The 17255-nt window shown below is 34.7% G+C and overlaps 1 protein-coding gene across 8 annotated transcripts in view; it reads right to left on the bottom strand.

The window, feature by feature from the left end:
- Positions 1-17168, bottom strand: part of LOC110376577 (anoctamin-1) — a 29560-nt gene extending 12392 nt beyond the window's left edge. The window contains exons 1-14 of one of the 8 annotated variants that reach the window (XM_049842376.2): positions 16589-17168; positions 11883-11977; positions 8684-8794; positions 7498-7714; positions 7023-7088; positions 5913-5981; positions 3819-3979; positions 3286-3454; positions 2837-2957; positions 2433-2544; positions 1965-2125; positions 1462-1598; positions 801-1064; positions 262-465 (exon numbers count right to left, since the gene is read on the bottom strand). In XM_049842376.2, the coding sequence (XP_049698333.1) occupies positions 262-465; positions 801-1064; positions 1462-1598; positions 1965-2125; positions 2433-2544; positions 2837-2957; positions 3286-3454; positions 3819-3979; positions 5913-5981; positions 7023-7088; positions 7498-7714; positions 8684-8794; positions 11883-11977; positions 16589-16819 (2118 nt within the window). In that variant the 5' untranslated portion in view covers positions 16820-17168. Of the gene's footprint in view, positions 1-261; positions 466-800; positions 1065-1461; positions 1599-1964; positions 2126-2432; positions 2545-2836; positions 2958-3285; positions 3455-3818; positions 3980-5912; positions 5982-7022; positions 7089-7497; positions 7715-8683; positions 8795-11882; positions 11978-12306; positions 12630-16588 lie in introns of those variants that run through there. The other 7 variants (XM_049842374.2, XM_049842379.2, XM_049842378.2 and 4 more) reach the window with 7 other exon arrangements.
- Between the last annotated feature and the right edge of the window lie 87 nt (positions 17169-17255).

Here is a 17255-nt window from a genome sequence, read left to right as displayed (position 1 = left end):
CAGGCATATGAAAGCTCTTTCGAACGAAACGTCAAAGTAGTTAGTTGCACGGTTCCAAAGAGTTGATCGAACCTCTAACGAACCATTTAATAATTGATGAAAACCTTGCTGGCGGTTCTCCCGAAAAAGGTTCATTGAAGAGGTACAGTATCATAAATACGATTGGCCCTAAAATGCTTTAGTTGCACAGCATTTGACAGTTCAGTTGCTTTTGAACCTAACCACACATGCAATAAGACCTATTTTACTATAAACACTTACCTCTTCCTGCCTATGTCCAAACAGTCTAACATAATCCCCGGGCCGACCAATCAGCTTGCCTTTAAAGAACGCTATATAAAATATAGACGCGTAATAATTCACGAACTGCAGTAGGTATATCTTGAGTGTTAGCGAGTCGTCAAATTCTGTCTGTGTGCGTAGAAGTTCCTTTTCAGTTAGCCATTCTGCTAAGTATTGGTATACCTGTGGATAAAGGCGAAATTTCGTTGGTGTTTATTTTGGCGCCCAGCTGGGACAAAGCTGCCAACAATTGCTACTAAAGGCAACTTATCAATAAATAAACCTATGCAAACGAAACAGTATTTCTTTAACACGAATGTGTATCATGGTAATTAACATAAGATTTAAAAGCACATTTCTACACATTAAAAAAATGGCACCCAACTGGGCCTACCCTTGCTCTAATGGCGCCCAAACAGGGACCCAACATTTATAACAAAACTTAATACAATAATAATAAATCGTTTATTCCCTTGAAATATGGTGTAACATTAAGATATAAAAAACACAATACTCACATAATTAAAAAGGCATATAAAACACAAGTTAATACAGGCCGCCGTCGCAGTAGTAAACATGATCGGGTTATACGTAGTGAGAGCGTTTCCATTGCGAAGTATACTGGCACCCAGCAGGGACATCCTGTACAGTACCACTCCGAGTACTGTTGCTAGTGCCATTAGAACTAATAGTGCCACTATGCTGAATGACATTAATGTGGCTGGTAGTCGCATCCGCCAGAATGGTACCATTGGTTCGCGTTCTCCTGTGACTACGTTTAGCTGAAAATATTAATGATTTGAATATAAGAATTGTTTAGAATCAAACTAAATTAAAAGACTAGCTCACTAAGTACCTAATCAGTCATAAAGTATAATGTTACGTCTAAATTGGTTATAGTAATTAGATTCACGAAAAACTAAAATAAGTTTCATGTCTATATTAATATCTGAACGCCGAATGGTAAATGTGGCTGAGCTTTGTTATATTTATGGACCTATATATACCAATATTTGTAAAATAAAAATTTATTCTACTCTAGCGATTTCAAATAGTTAGTCAGAGCAAAGTTTTTTATTTCAAAGAGCGCTCATTCCGAAAGCATTTTAATTGACTTCCCAAAAAGGACGACTCTATTCGACCGCACATAATTTCTTACCGATGACAGTATTATCATACCTGTGTCCGTTTAACATGCGCGAGCCGCGCTAAGTACTGCGGTCGCGGATGCTCTTCATACACGTCGAAGCCCGTCAGGTCCCAGCGATGCGTCATCTCTGCTGAATACCGCTTCCAAAGCTCCAGGAAACAGGCCGCTAAAAGAGTGATATAATTTGTTTGTAGATTTGCTGTATGATAGTTATATAGACAAAAATATTCAGGCTATGTTCATCCACAAACATAAACAACTGTTTTTCTTAAAACTGCTGCTTATTTTAAAAATACAAATTCACAGTACAGCGTGTTTTAAGTTTTAAGATAACTGACGCGTCTGTGAACTTAGGTGTTAAGTTGCAAGTAGCAAAAATGGCTTTCCAAGTGTCACCCATCCAAAGGAGTTTTATGAACTTGAAATGCAATATCTCTTTTCAATTCAGATCACAACATTCAATTCTAATTTATTTCAAAAGCATATCGATACATATTCCACATAAAAAACCGGTAAATACTTCATAACTCACCCCAAAAACTCATAAAAATAGCGAAGAACACAGTAGTAGGGTTGTCAAAGAGATACGTTATTCGAGACTGCAAGCACGTCGCCTTCAAATCCCAGAAGTCACAAAAATAGTCGCATTGCGGACACATTTTCACCGTCGATTCGTAGTTACATACGTCTTCGCTGAAAACAAATATTTTTTCAAGAAAACATTTATCAAGAAAAATCGTATTATAATCCTAAAAATATTGAAACTGTGCAATTAGCATAACCATGAATTCTCGTCAAAAAACCTTAACTTCGAAGTTGGTCAAGAGTCAAAATGTATGCTGCTTTTTTTACAAAAATATTTTTATTTGTGCATTTTGTATATCGATACCGAAAAATCACTTGTAGCCAGCTTCGAAGGTCATTTGACAAGAACTGTTCGTTGAGATTGTTTTCAGAAATACATAGTACTGTTTAGTTGAATATTTCAGTAGAAACTTACCTAGGAACATTACTGTAAACGGTAGCAGCTGAGTATATGACGCAAATTAGTCCTACTATGGACGCCGGGATCAGCATGTGTGTATAAAAGCCCAGCCATGCGAAGTATAAACCTGAGAACAAGATAAAGTACATAGTTAACTCTTTGTTTCTCTGTTATGTAATATTTTAAACAAGGTTGAAAAAATAAATAAAGCATAAGATATAACATTTTAAATGGATCATCTTATTTTACAATTAAACTAATTTTCATAAATCAAAATTTTATCTTAAAGCCATCATTAGACCTGATTTAAATTTATAAAATCCATTTTTATACTTAGCAGCTACCAGAATACAGAAACATGCAACAGAAGTAGCTTTTTTTCGGAGTTTGACCATAGACAATTTAACAGTGATACGAACCTATTTTGACACCAAAATAATCCTTGACATAATCAAGGGGTTGGTACTTGATGCATTTGGAGACGGCCGCCCACTCAGTGTACAACAAATGCCTCATAGAGCCGGGAGTTTTGAGATCACCCTGTAAAGAATAAACATGGTCATAAATATTGTATAAACATTTTAAATCTCACGTAGCATTGAAATAGAACACAACACTTAGAATGAAAATGTTTTCTAAATGCAGATTATAAAATGATTTCAATTATAAACATTTATGTTCTAGTGGTACTAGAGCATAGTTGAAAATGTATATGGGAATGGTAAAGTACGTAAGTATATGGGTACACATCAAATACATTTTGATAACTTGACGACTTCTTCGAAGGTAAAAACACACCAAGATTTTATAGTGGAGAATTCTAAGTTTATGTAAGAAAAATCTAGTTTTGAACTAATTTCCAACTTACATCGTGTAAAGGATAGGCAGCGCTATAAGTACAATTAGATATCAGTCTTGTGATGCCGAACGCGAAGTCGTCGTTCGACGCCTGAGTGAACTTCTTCCTGTCGAGAATGAACTGAACGATGCGCGAACGAATGGAAGGCGTCCAGAAACATTCAGCTGTCGTGTCGAATCTGGAACGAACAATATTACAACATTATTATACAGATTCTGGACCCTGATTTTTGTTCTGATTGTTCAAAATATGAGTAATTCTTGTCACTTGTATTTAAAAACGTGATTATACTCGTAGTTGGCAATAGGTATTATCAACTAACTCTATTTACACAAAGTAAAGAAAACAAACTCCGAGTTTAGATTAAATGGCTTAACAAAATAGTATTTACGTTTCTTGCCGATTTCTTCCAAAAAAAAATGTATAGGTAAACATCAGTGTAACCTGTAGGATTGGTAAATTCCAAATTCAGGATCCTATGAGGATTTCGTTAAATCCCAAAATGTCAAAACAATAGATAATTAAATATATGTCCTACTTACAAATATTCCTTGTCCTTCGAGTAAATGGCAGTGAGTCGGTGTTTCCTCTCAGGGAACATGTCGGTATCCACTCGTATCTTGGACATGAAGCGGTCCCAGCAGGCGTCCACCTGCTCTATCAGACTGTTCGTCTTCTCATGCACGTCCTTGAGAGCTGAGAACTGATTCACCAAGGGTACAGGTGTTTAGTAAATATAGAATAGAGACGTGTTATAGTTGAGGGAACTTATCAGGGAATTGTTTTATAGTTTGTGATTATATCAAAAGTATATTTGAAGGTCGATAGTGTTTTTTTTTTAATTTCAAACTATGTCAGAAGTGAGTCACTCATACTTCTTATGAATCTAATAAAGCACCTTTTATACCACCAGCGCTACAATCTCTTCCAAAAAAAATATTCTTTATATTACTGGATAGCTGTTATTTTTTACGGTGTCATATCATGAGTGATTAATGCTCAATCCTTCTCCGTATGAGAGGAGGCCTGTGCCCAGCAGTGGGACGATAAAAAGGCTGTATCATATCATGAGTGATCTATTGATTTGAATAAAATTTAAATTTTATGTTTCTTCTATGAGTATCATGCAGCTATTTTGTGTTAATTACAATAAATGATTTTGTTTTAGTGTTTTTTTTTTATATGCCAATTTAGTTTGTGTTATGTATGTCCTTCTAAGCGATGAATAGCAACTTTAGCCCTTTAATACCTACTGATAAAATGAGTATTTTTTATTTAAATATTAATAACCACATATAATGACCGATAATACTACTGTTATATTGTAGAAGAGTGCTCCATCTCACTACGAAGTGAATTGTAGCTTCTAACTAGATTTCTTATAAAAAAATATAGTGGGCTATATGAAAATATGTGAGAGATATGTAGACAACTAATGCCATATGATTACATAAATACTTATCTGTACATTGTAAAAATATATTTGCCTTTCTCAATATACATCATTAAAAATACTTCAAATGGGTGTACCATTCAATTGTATGGGTGTCATTCTATTTAGGCACTAATACAACTCACTTTCCCTTACATTATTTTTAGATAGCGGGCCTTAAACTTGAATTTTAATTGCTAACAAAATAAGGTTTTTTTGTCGACATTTATCCTGCCTAATATTAATTTTCTCATTAGTAATTCGATCGAAGCTAAATTGTAGTTCAAAAAATGTATTCGCCATTTCAATGTCAAAGAAAAACAGTGGCTATGTACGTATTGTATCTAAACATGTTGAAAATGTAGATTTAGTAATATTGTTACATACAAAACTAAGTATAACAGTAAGTGCAAATTAGTTGGAGAATGTTACTTATTAAGTGACACATTTAATTATTTCCCGAAACACCCAGTTAATTACATTTTTACAGTCATACAATATTTAATAGCATATTTTTTCCCAGATTGCAGTCTTGATCAGTTTTCTGGTCAAACGGTTATACATATATCTGTAGGTTAGTTAGCAGGAAATATGTTAAATAGAAAAAAGATAGAAAAATCATTGGAATTAAAGAACACCATCACCAATAAATAATTTAGAGTCCCTATGAATTCAAATACAGTGTTATTGTAAAACAATATAGTAGATATTGACCTATGCCGAATAATTTATCTCGTAATAATATTTCAATAACTCTACAGACATTTACAGTAAGATTTAGAAACGCAGCTATGAATTCGATTGCTCGAACATTAACTTGAAGATAAATCTTGACAAATGATGAATATGTTGCAGAGTATCCTTCAAACTTCAGCACATCTTCGGCTTATGCCGTAAGGCGTTTGCATTCATTAAATTCGAAATTAAAAACAATTCAACTACATATATGTATATCCATTGCGGCATTAGTTTGAAATCCCGTATAAACTGTCTATTATCAAACTCACGCAGCAGACATCCCTAATCAGAGTGACAACAACTGTCAAACTGACAGCGACTGTCAAGTAAAAAAAACAAAGTTGCCCTGCCAGTATCTGTAATACCAAAGAGGTTGTAAACACCGATAACAACATGACATCAAAACACCAATAGAGCCCAGCCAAGCGCCAAGTTAGCAAAGCCATGCTCCATACCTGATGCATACCTTAGACATATACATTGCTGCATTCAGTATCGCATTCGCCCGACCAGAGTTTCTTATCTTACTGCATTCCTATAACACATGATGTGATGCAGTTATACCACTGTGCATGGATTAGGGCTTAGTACACGACATTTATGGTTGTGTCATTTTGGACTTTAAGTCTTGGTGTGTAAGGTTCAGATTCTGTTGCAAATCAAATTGTGTTCTTTCATGTTATTACATCTTGCAATTGTTTATTTTTCTTTTGTTAAAAAGCTTTATTAAACATTGATAATGGGGCTGTTTTTGTTCTAATATTCCATTTTTATTTAGTTATTTTTTTCCAATATGCCTAGTCGTTACCCTACTCATATAACATTAGTGGTATATTAATGGTGCTGTGCCAACAACATCGACAAACATATACTAATATCGACATGAATTACAAAACAACTAATGCATTATGTTAAAATCACACTAGAGTTGCATTCTAAATAGATTATCTATATATATCACGTTCACACAATGATACCTAATTTATCATCTAATAGAATCTAGAGGGTATTGAATAATATACTTTTCCTTCCAAACCCATATCGACATTCAACATCTTACTGATAAACATTGTTCTTTGTATTTAAGCAGTCATTATGACATGAAATTATATATATAAAAGCGATTGATTGCATTATTTTCAAGCTTCGGTCCGTAACTGATAATTACGAAAGAAAGGCGACAAACAGCACCATTTTTGACTTCGAAACTGAATTTTGATTACTCCAAAGAAGCTTTAATAAAAACAATTTACATAAAATAATCCTACCTTTATAATAAGCACTTCAAAATGAATGTTTTCATTCATTAAGCATACGGTAGAATTTTACAAAAGATCGGGAACAGTCGCTAAGCCTACTGCTGTTGTCACCTTTCTCATTTAGTGTCAGACCGAAGCTTCCTATCTAATATATAGTAACAAGATCCTTCACGAACAACATTCAACAGTAAGACATAAGAACCCTACCCGAAGCGAAGCCCAGTGTTCTAGAACCATTTAAAGCCATAACACGAGTTCTGCGCCTACAGGGGGGTCATTAGTTATTTAGTTAGGCAGTACTAAAGGGGCATAGTTACCTTCATCGGCATCCTAAGCTTGAGGATCTCGCTGTAGTCTCGTAAAACTGACACTGGCGCGTGGATCTGGAAGACATAATGTAAAAGTTATAATACGATTGAAGAAAAAGACCTCCAAGTGATAGATGTCATAAATTAACACCTATAAAGGTTTGATATTGTAGAGGAGGAAAAGGGAGTATAATATTGTACTCGTATAAAGCCAAAATAAGTATCACGGTACCACGTGTTAGATGGCATGTTTATTTAGGAGCTTAATATAGCTTATCGACTGCAGGAAAATGTATCCACATTAGGGACTACTCGCTGTGCTTCGGTTTAATTTTAGAGGTTAACTTTATCTACCTAAATAATGTATTATACATATGTTACCGTTTCTGGATCGTGCTTTCATTCAAATATGCCTATCGGATTTTAAAGGAATAATCTGCAATTAAAAAGTTAGCAAAAAATAAACACATCTACAGGGCCTTACCTTAACAAAATTCAGTCCATACAAGTTCTCAGGCGCCTCTCTTTCGAGTTGCAGACCTTCTTGCTCGAGATTCTCCTCAAATATCTTCCTCTGCCGATGCGCTTCGGGGGTAGCCGCGTCCTCCTTAAACGCCTCCCATACAAGGACATAGTCTATTGACCTCACCCCGTCGTTGAATGTCAGAGAAGGGTTGTTCAGGATACCTCCCATAACAATGCTGTTTAACGAAAAAAAGACATTAAAGCTCCTTTTACATAATATTGAATAGTTTTGGTGCAAGTGCAAAAATAATGACCTAGTAATGAGGTGCTACTACGTGGATGACTTTTAAATGGTTCATCTACTGGAGTTGGCCTTTGACGTTTAGCATGTTCAGACGGATGTGGGATATATGGCCACTTTGGGACGTTGGTAAACAAGAATTTACCAGATATAGGTGTAGCCGCAGCACTAAATAATATGGCGTAAGTAAACACAACGATTTATGGACTTGTAATTTTACACATCTGATAAATGCCTGCAAAATAGCCTGGAACTTATGATAGCACTTGTGAAAATTTTGAATAAAATTCGACTATCTTCCATGTCACTTCTCCAAGAGACAAAATAATACTAAGAAATCTCGTTTGAGCTGTAGGCCCGCGTGGGAAAATAACAATCACAACTTTTTGTTTTCCTATCGCTTTACCATAACTTCTAAGACCTCGACGCTTAGCGGCATCCCAATTCGTTGAATTGCTATCAGGCGTTTAACACATCACATTTATTTATATAGCCTTACGTAGGTCATGTACGAGATGAGTAACATAACCGTAGGTAAATGAATACGTTTCCTTCCTCAAACTCTAAATAGTTCAACATCACCATAAATGTGCACTCATAATTAGAACAAATAGGTGACAGATGTTTAATCACATGTGTCAGTCACACTATCAACTCATTTAAATAATCAGTCGATACAATAAAATATGATGAAAGTCAAATAATATACCCTTGAAGAGAATTATTACATGCCAAACGTTATTTGTTAGCCAAACCCATGCTAGACCCAACACCACACAAGACAATGACAACAATAAATGATATAATATAAGAAACAATACTACAATATCTGTGAATCTTTGCCAATCGGACGGACAATTCGGCAGACAAAAGGTTTGATCCAATGTTTGACCAAATTACTCACGAGCAATGGTTGGCCGGAGATTTGCCATTGCCGTTTGGACCAAAGTTTGTGCCAGGGTCGCCACACGCACAGTCTTCGGCAGGACGGGTCGACGCCTCGCTACCATTGTCCCTGAAATTATTCTACAATTTGGGACATTGTGCTGTGCCAGGAAGGCATTAGGTGCAGAATTACTTAGTTACATATACGTACACCATTTTGCAAAAATATACATTGACTACAAAGAAAACAAGAGAATTATTAGTAAAATTAAAGATCAATTGGTCAATTGTCAGTGGCAAACAAAGCTGTGTTCTGTCTGAGTATGATTTGCAATGATGTCACTCAATTAGAATCTAATATTGGATGCCAGGACATCTATAGGAGAAACTTTGAGCACTGTGTCATAGTATTTACTTATGCACTTAGGTTAAACCTGCTAGTATTTACCTTGTATACAGTCATGCTTCCTAAGAAGGCTTAGCAGCTATAAAGAATATTTTGTAATCCTTGCTATTACAAGTGCCAAAGTAACTGTGTCTGTCTGTCGTGGTTTCACGTCTACAGGATAGATTTGTATGAAATTTTGTATCAGATAATTTAACTACAGCCTCATTAAAAACATAACCTGCATTTTATTAACTACGGGGTACAGCTAGTTTTACATATTTTGCACAAATAGAGAGGATGTCATACATAACGGATTTCTAAGAAGATTTTTTTGGGACAAATTGCCGACATTCTAAGCCCGATTTGTTCTCCATTTCAAACGGTATGATTTTCCATTCAATTAAATAATCGGACACCAGCAAAATTGGAACAGAAATTGCAAAACGACTACGACATACCGATTATCGATCACGTTTCTCTGAAATGACTTAAGGAACGATATCGAAGCGTTCGCGTCTGTCTGGAATCACGGTTTGCTCTACGTGATGCGATCGTAAATACAAAACTGATGTTTACTTTTTAGTGTTTATTGTATGCCCTTGAAGTAAAGGTACGTACGTAATGTTAAGGGGACTGTTAAGGGGACTGTTATGAAAAAAGGGGAGTCTTCTTTATTCCACGGTCAAAAAAAAAATATTTTCATTCAAATAACAAATCATACCTATGGCAAAAATTATATTATTATTTTAAGTAATGACTCTATCTATTTATTCTTAAAATTCAATATAATGCGGAATACAGTTAGGATGTAAGGTACAACAAAATTGGTCCGCGAATTAACCAAATGGACTAAAGATTCATAATTATGTGACAAGCGTGTGAATTGTGAAGACACTTGACCATCACCTGTGATATTAATAGGTACAAACATTCCATTATTATAATACATTTTGTAAAATATTCATAATTTAAGGTAATTAAAACATGCATCAATAAAGCTGAGTTCAGACGATGGCACAAAATCGAGCGGTTCGCGCGCTCATGCGTTTAATGAATATACATTACATTTTTATAAAATTTTGAAAAAAATAAAAATAAAAGTTAAAATATAATTTCTTTGGACGAATTATGGATATTATTTATAGGTGCATGAAATAAAATAATAAACACATAAAATAAGTTACAACACAAAGTTCAACGTACACGAACACAAAATCACAGAACAATGATGTAAGCATTTAGCACACAAACGAACCACACTGCTATAGTAATCAATTCTGAAAATTCCTCAATAGGTTGTGTTAATTGTAGGTACCTATAAAGTCAAAGTCAAGGTTGAAAACTAAGGTTTAAGCTTATAGATTTTTTTATTGAGGTAATTTGAAATCACTTTATTCATGCATTAGGTACTCTGACGCGCTGCGGGATTGTTCGAAAGAGTAACCGCGGCCCTGGTACATAAAGGGTTTAAGAAGGAACATGATGAGTTTAATATTCTGTAACTCCCACATGCTGCGCCCACAGCGGGGTCATTTGATTATTTCCATTAAAAAAAATATATTTGAGCAATAAAATTTCGAGTAAGATCCCTAAAATAGTCTGATGAGTGAACACCAATGCAATAAATAATAACGTGTATCACTCTTTTTGGTGTAATATGTTCTTTCTTTCCAAATATCATTTTTTTCACAGCGACTTCAAATTAAACTATAACGGGGAAAACCTTTTAAATTTTATTGAGTTGAAGATCCGTTGGCCAATTTGGCAAACCATCAACGCCAATTCAATTAGGTTCCTTATCAATAAATGCATCGGAACATAATTTCTAGATATCCTTTGTTTCTATAAATACCTGCATATAGTGTATATTGTAATTCAATACTTTTTACGTTATCAAGTCACATATTATGTAAGTAAAAACCGCCAATTAATTATAATAATTAAAACGACTTCCTCCTTGCAATTATTAGAGTATCAACAATAATTAAACAATGCGGTTAAAGTTGTAACATATCGTAATTAATATGCACATGCTATTCTAATTAATCCCTAGGCATTTTTTCCTAGCTTAATTAATTAGTTATATTAAAAAAAAAGTAGTTTTAAACCGATTCGTTGTACCTTTTTGCACCAAATAAGGTAATTTTGGAAAAATATCCAAACTCAAGCAAATTCACGTTTTTTTTTAATCGCACTGTAAAAACATCATTATACATATTTATATAGACTAATTAATTGTGTTGTTTTTCAGTATGTTCTAAAATAAAGTTACCAGCATAGCCCAGCTGTAAACAGCCCTTGTTTTGAACAAATAAATTAAAAGCAAATAATTTATATGACAAGGGTGAGAATGACAGCCAAGGAACTTCGGGGAATACCATTTTAAAAATACACTAATTAGGTTACTGGCGTATTATGAAGGCCAAAGTATTTCCATGGAGAATAGGAAAAAAAACATTACTCTATTTTGTACTTGGCCAAGATAAAATAAGCTGGTTAAAAATAATACGTCTATAGTGAAAATACGGATAAGTCAAGATCACCCTTACGTGTCAAGTCATCATCAAAACGGCATACAAAGATGCTCGTAAAATATTTCAATTATGATAACAAAGCCAGTAAAAGGACGATTCGCTACCAACCCACTTCTAGTCAATTACATAACAAAACGTGAACATCATTTCTCCCAGCACAAAAAGGCAAAACGTATCGGTTAGCAAAAGTCTTCATTTGTTTTTAGTCACAACAAACACAGATTACCTGCCAAAATTGACGGTGACTCATTGTAACGTCGGCGCGTGGTTCATTTGCATTGCATTGTGACACTCACCGGTCTGTGTTCATGTCCTGTGATAGATTGTCCGCGTATGTGCTGAGGACTGACATCGCCTGGAGCTCCCCGTTCTCCTGAGCCTCCCTCTCCGTCTAGACCAACCAGTAACACCATCAGTCACTTTCTTAAAAGACCACTCAACTCTCAAGCTGAACTGAAGTCTTTACATCTACACATAAGACTCATTTTTCAGCAAATAACGTCAGGTTCAACAACACTAAAGGCAGCTGATAAAGAAAATTAGTTCAATTCTTCATTAAACCCGCTGTTCTTAATTGTTTTACACCTATGTGAGCTGTTAATTCCGAACAATGCCACGCCATACACTATGTAACACAGACCTTCGGTATCACCTCATTATCATCGTATTTCTCACAAAAAACTGCATAAACTCTCAAATTACGTACACGTAGCCACTGACCTTGCTCGTTCACTGTTCGACGCTGACTTGAGACTGAATCATCTGTTTGTACAGTGATCTTAGAAATTAGATAGAGTTACGAGCTGCCTATCAGGGATCATTTTAAAACTGCACACTGATAAAATGATAACGACTGAAATAATTACTGCAGTATCTTTGTACTTGGCACTACATTTTTTAACAATTATTGGAACGGTATTGACGACTGTTTGGGTTACTGTTCGAAGCTAAATGTGAGTAAATGTCGGTAATAGGCACGCAAATACACGAAGGCAGTGTGCACACAGACGACTTAGTGCGCGCGACATATCTGAAAACTGCTGGCTATGCATGCCTTACATAATACTGGGATTGCAGCCAAACATTTGCCGCAAGGAAAGTTAAGTTCAATGCCAGAAGCAAAAGTACGCTAAACTTATATTGACCTGCACTTAAAATAGACGCCAATAAATACGCAAACCTGGTATGGGCATGAGATTAGGTGCGTTTGTTCTACATAATCTTAATCCAGAGTTTCTTCAAGCATTATTTCGAAATTCGGGAGGACAGTATAAATGAATACTATCACTTGCAACATACAACCTGAGAGAACATTGTGGCTACTGTCTAGCAAATTTTACATAAATCTTGTTTATCAAAATGCTTGTGACAAATACATGAATTCAGAACCAAACATCCTGACATAAATCTGTTGGTTAGCCAGTGACCTCGTATCTCCCCACGCAAATCATAGGAAGCGACACAAGTACTAGATTATAAATAATAGCATTACTTTCATATAACGGTATACCGGCTCTTGATGAAACTTGGCAGTAATATAGCATCTTGGCATCTGGATACCGAAGCTACTTCTTATCCGGGTGCGGGAAGTAGTCATTTCAGGATACGAGAGAAACCACTGGCTGAAGCTAGTTGGCTTATAACACTAGGTTATCATATCCTTTAAGTATTGACATAAGTCGCATCGTCGTGTTGAGTTATAACTGAAGTGGATACCACTTTCAGTACGTCATTCACTTAATCCTCCCACTCATCTTTTACGACCCTCTTGGGAAATGACAAGTGTCGGAAAACCCGCGTAATTTTGACACCGAACAAAATAATGTCGCACGATCGTATGACCGTGTGTACGCACCCTTATATTAGAGTAACGAGCAACGAATGCCACTTATCTTTATTAGCTAAAAACTAAGCACCATTGGAGATTAGCGTGGCAAATGTAATGAACTTAAAACGTAGGCATTTACATACATTATAACTACGTTACAAATTGTACAAAATTGCCTTTACTTAAAGGTCCTCTCGATATGTACATATGTATAAGTAAGTGCCTTTTAAGAAATGACATGTCGCTAATAGCTTTTTTATTTAGATAAAATTTAACATAGGTACAGATGTCGTGAACTATTTATGATTATTTATACGTGTAGGTATGTGTATACTACATCCTGTTTACAAGGATAGGAAGATAGGTACGATGCAGCATTTTAATATCGCGGTGAAATTCGGCGGTTATTGCGGTTCGCAATTCAAAGGCAAATGGTTCAAACCTTTGCCGAGGTAAGAAGTAGGTATGTACTTACTTATGCAGTTTTCTGTATTACGTTCTTTGGATGTGGAACGAAAACATTTTAATGTAAACAAATGAAATATTTTCAAACATGCGCTCTTTGATTTCTATTTTGGTTTGATTGTTTTTGTACGTTTGTGTATTATGTTTAACAATATTAACTCGCGATAATAAATTGTCTGAATAAGAACAAGCTAGCAAATTTACATTAATTTTAAAAAACCGGCCAAGTGCGAGTCGGACTCGTGCACGAAGGGTTCCGTAAATTACAGTTAAATCAACCTATCTCAAAAACTATAAGAGATACTTTGATCAAACCAAAAATCGTTGAAAGAGTTAATTAGCATGCATCACCTCTATTTTTTTTAGAATTTTATACCCCGTAGTTATAAAAATAGAGGGGGGGGGACATACTTTTTACGACTTTGAGAGCTGATATCTCAAAAACCGTTCACTTTAAGAAAAATGTTTTTTAGAAAACTTTATATCATTTTAAAAGACCTTTCCATTGATACCCCACACGGGTATGTACATCGAAAAAAAAAATTTCATCCCTCAGTTACATGTATGGGGGGCCCCACCCCCAATTCTTTTTTTTACTATTTAGTGTCATATTTTTGTAGCGGTTCATACAACACATATTCCCATCAAATTTCATCACTGTAGTACTTATAGTTTCCGAGTAAATCGGCTGTGACAGACGGACAGACGGACAGACGGACAGACGGACATGACGAAACTATAAGGGTTCCGTTTTTGCCATTTTGGCTACGGAACCCTAAAAAATTAAAAATAAACTTATATATACAACTTAAAACTAATACATAGCATCAAAAAATTTAGCTAGCAAATACATTTTGATTTATCTGTCTAGCCTTTTCTCATACATTTTACAATTATTATAAGAATTGAGAACCTCCTCCTTTTTGCGAAGTCGGTTATAAAAAAAAACTAAATATCTATTGAAACACGTTTCCTGTCCACGTATTTGGCAAAAGGCGCGGTCGACGACCCAAAATTTTTGGCGCTCATTTCATTTATATGGATGGGTATGAAAGGGCTGCCAATGTATAATCTGAGCTTATTCGATTTTTTTTTTAATTTGATTGTCCCCCATAACAACTGTCATGTTATTATTCATCTCTTTTTCATACCCAGTCTAATTGGTATCCAGCAAGTTTTAATATCTTGTAATAATTGTGTATTTCCTAAACTTTATTTTATAAGAATGTAATTCCAATTAAATACAATTTTATAATTTCCTACATTTAATTCTCTTTAAAAACATTCATTTACTTTATGAGTTTGACTTATGCTGTGATTGTTTCTATAACATAATTAAACTTTTCAATACTGATTGAAAGTACACTAACGATTGTGTTAACGATCAATTATAAAACAAATGAGCTAATTATTTTAAACAGCTAAGTACCTGGCTGCATAATTTATAAATAGGTGATGAGGAAAACTACATTTCGACATAACAATATTTAAAACCATATTATTGGATCATAACATACATGTAGATGTTATTTTTCAGTTTACACAGGTTAGAGGAAAATTTCCTAGATTAGAATTTGTATTTTTAAATGTTGGCCTTGATTCAATTTTGACTGGGAAATCCCAGTCACATAGACAATACAAGTTTTTCAGAGACTTACAACTGCGTTTTTTGCTGCAATTACAGTTTGTTTTCAGTACTTTTTTTCCTTGCAAATGATTTTGTGGTATTTTAAAATAAATTGTATTACAGTGGTAATTGTGCACAGAATAACATTTCTTTTTCAAAGAGTTACAAACTCTGATTGTTCTACAAACAATCCAACAACAAGCTTATTTATGAGATATATTTACTAGACACACATACTTAATTATGTTATAAGCGCCTAACACTTATTTTGATAGGCACCCTGTGGCTTAAGTACCTACCTACTCACAGCTGGATAGCATGCTTTCCAAATAGATTCCTTCCTTATAACTTAAGAGGATTTCTGTTATAACTACTACCTATTTCTTAAAATACAAAATATATATTTTTGGTACATAACAGGCTATTTTCAAATACCTACTTAAAGTTATCCCAAGACTGTCTATCTCCCTTGTAGGTATTGGATAATAACTATTAAAGTAATGGAGTAGCTGATAAAGCAACATCATTAATAACTACGGATATTATAATCATGTAGCAGCACTATTATTACTCAACATCGTGTTTTCTGATTTATTTCATTGAACTTACATTTCTTATCACAATTGTTTTTTGTTATCTAAGCATTACAGGAAACATGTGTAAAGATTATCTCACAGCTACACTGAATTAGATTTTTTTATACGAGACTTAGATTTCAATTTGAAAGCACCCAGCTCATGTATAATACCAAAAAGTTTTTATGTGTCATGCAAGCACTAAACATGTTGACCTTTGCCATAAAAAAACAGAGGATCATTAATGGTCACTCTGTATAAAAAAAAGAAGTCAAAGCAAAGTCCAATACAATGCAGGCAGCATTAACTAAACATCACCTTGAAACTGTTAATTGTTTTAAGTCATGAAAGAAATAATAGAAACAATTTAGAGCCTAATTAATAATAAACTTTGTTTCTTCTTCTGGAAATATTAGGCAGTAAAAAACCCACTCATTAGTGTCAAGTATAGGAAGAATATTCATAGCTTTAATAATAGCTTTCTTAAAAATAAAAACTTAAAAATACCTCGTGAAATGGTCCTTCTCCATCTTGGAACAGTTGTTGGAAAGCAAGCTCATTCCTTTGCGCGTCAGACAGGAAGGATTCAGTCTCCCCGGCGTCAGATCTCTTGTGGTGCAGCTTCACACCTCCCGCGTAAATAGGAGTCACTACTTTAGGCGTAAACACATTTTCCTCTACCCTCACAAGCAGAGGTTTTGGCACATCCTCTTCGAGAGATGGATCTCCGTCAGACATCACATAAAACTAACACGCCAAATACTTTCACACCACTAATAACTTTTCGCACGGTTCATATCCAAGATGAGCTTCCTTCCGATTTATTAGTCATACACGGAACCGTACTATGACCAGATTTATCTCGTTTTCTTTCACACGATCTACAACTTTGAACCGAATCTGAATTAAAAACAAACGTATGTATATTTTTTTAGATATCTACAACAAGTACGTTGACTTTTTTATCTAATCTACGCTGCTTCGGAAGTCGGGACAACGCGAAACTATTTCAAGGGGAACGAAGAAAAGAAAGATCTTTTTGTATCAGACTGAGAATGACATTCATATCACAGAGGCAATTAAGCTAATTTGGTATTCACATGAGATAGCACTATAGAATTTCTTGACACATAAAAGAGATGCAAACGTTAACGATGCTTAAAATGTAAATACA

This window comes from Helicoverpa armigera, chromosome 5 (genome assembly GCF_030705265.1).
Source record: "Helicoverpa armigera isolate CAAS_96S chromosome 5, ASM3070526v1, whole genome shotgun sequence".
Classification (NCBI taxonomy): Eukaryota; Metazoa; Arthropoda; class Insecta; order Lepidoptera; family Noctuidae; genus Helicoverpa; species Helicoverpa armigera.
The sequence above is the reverse complement of the archived record's forward strand: the minus strand, read 5'-3'. Positions and strand labels throughout refer to the sequence as shown.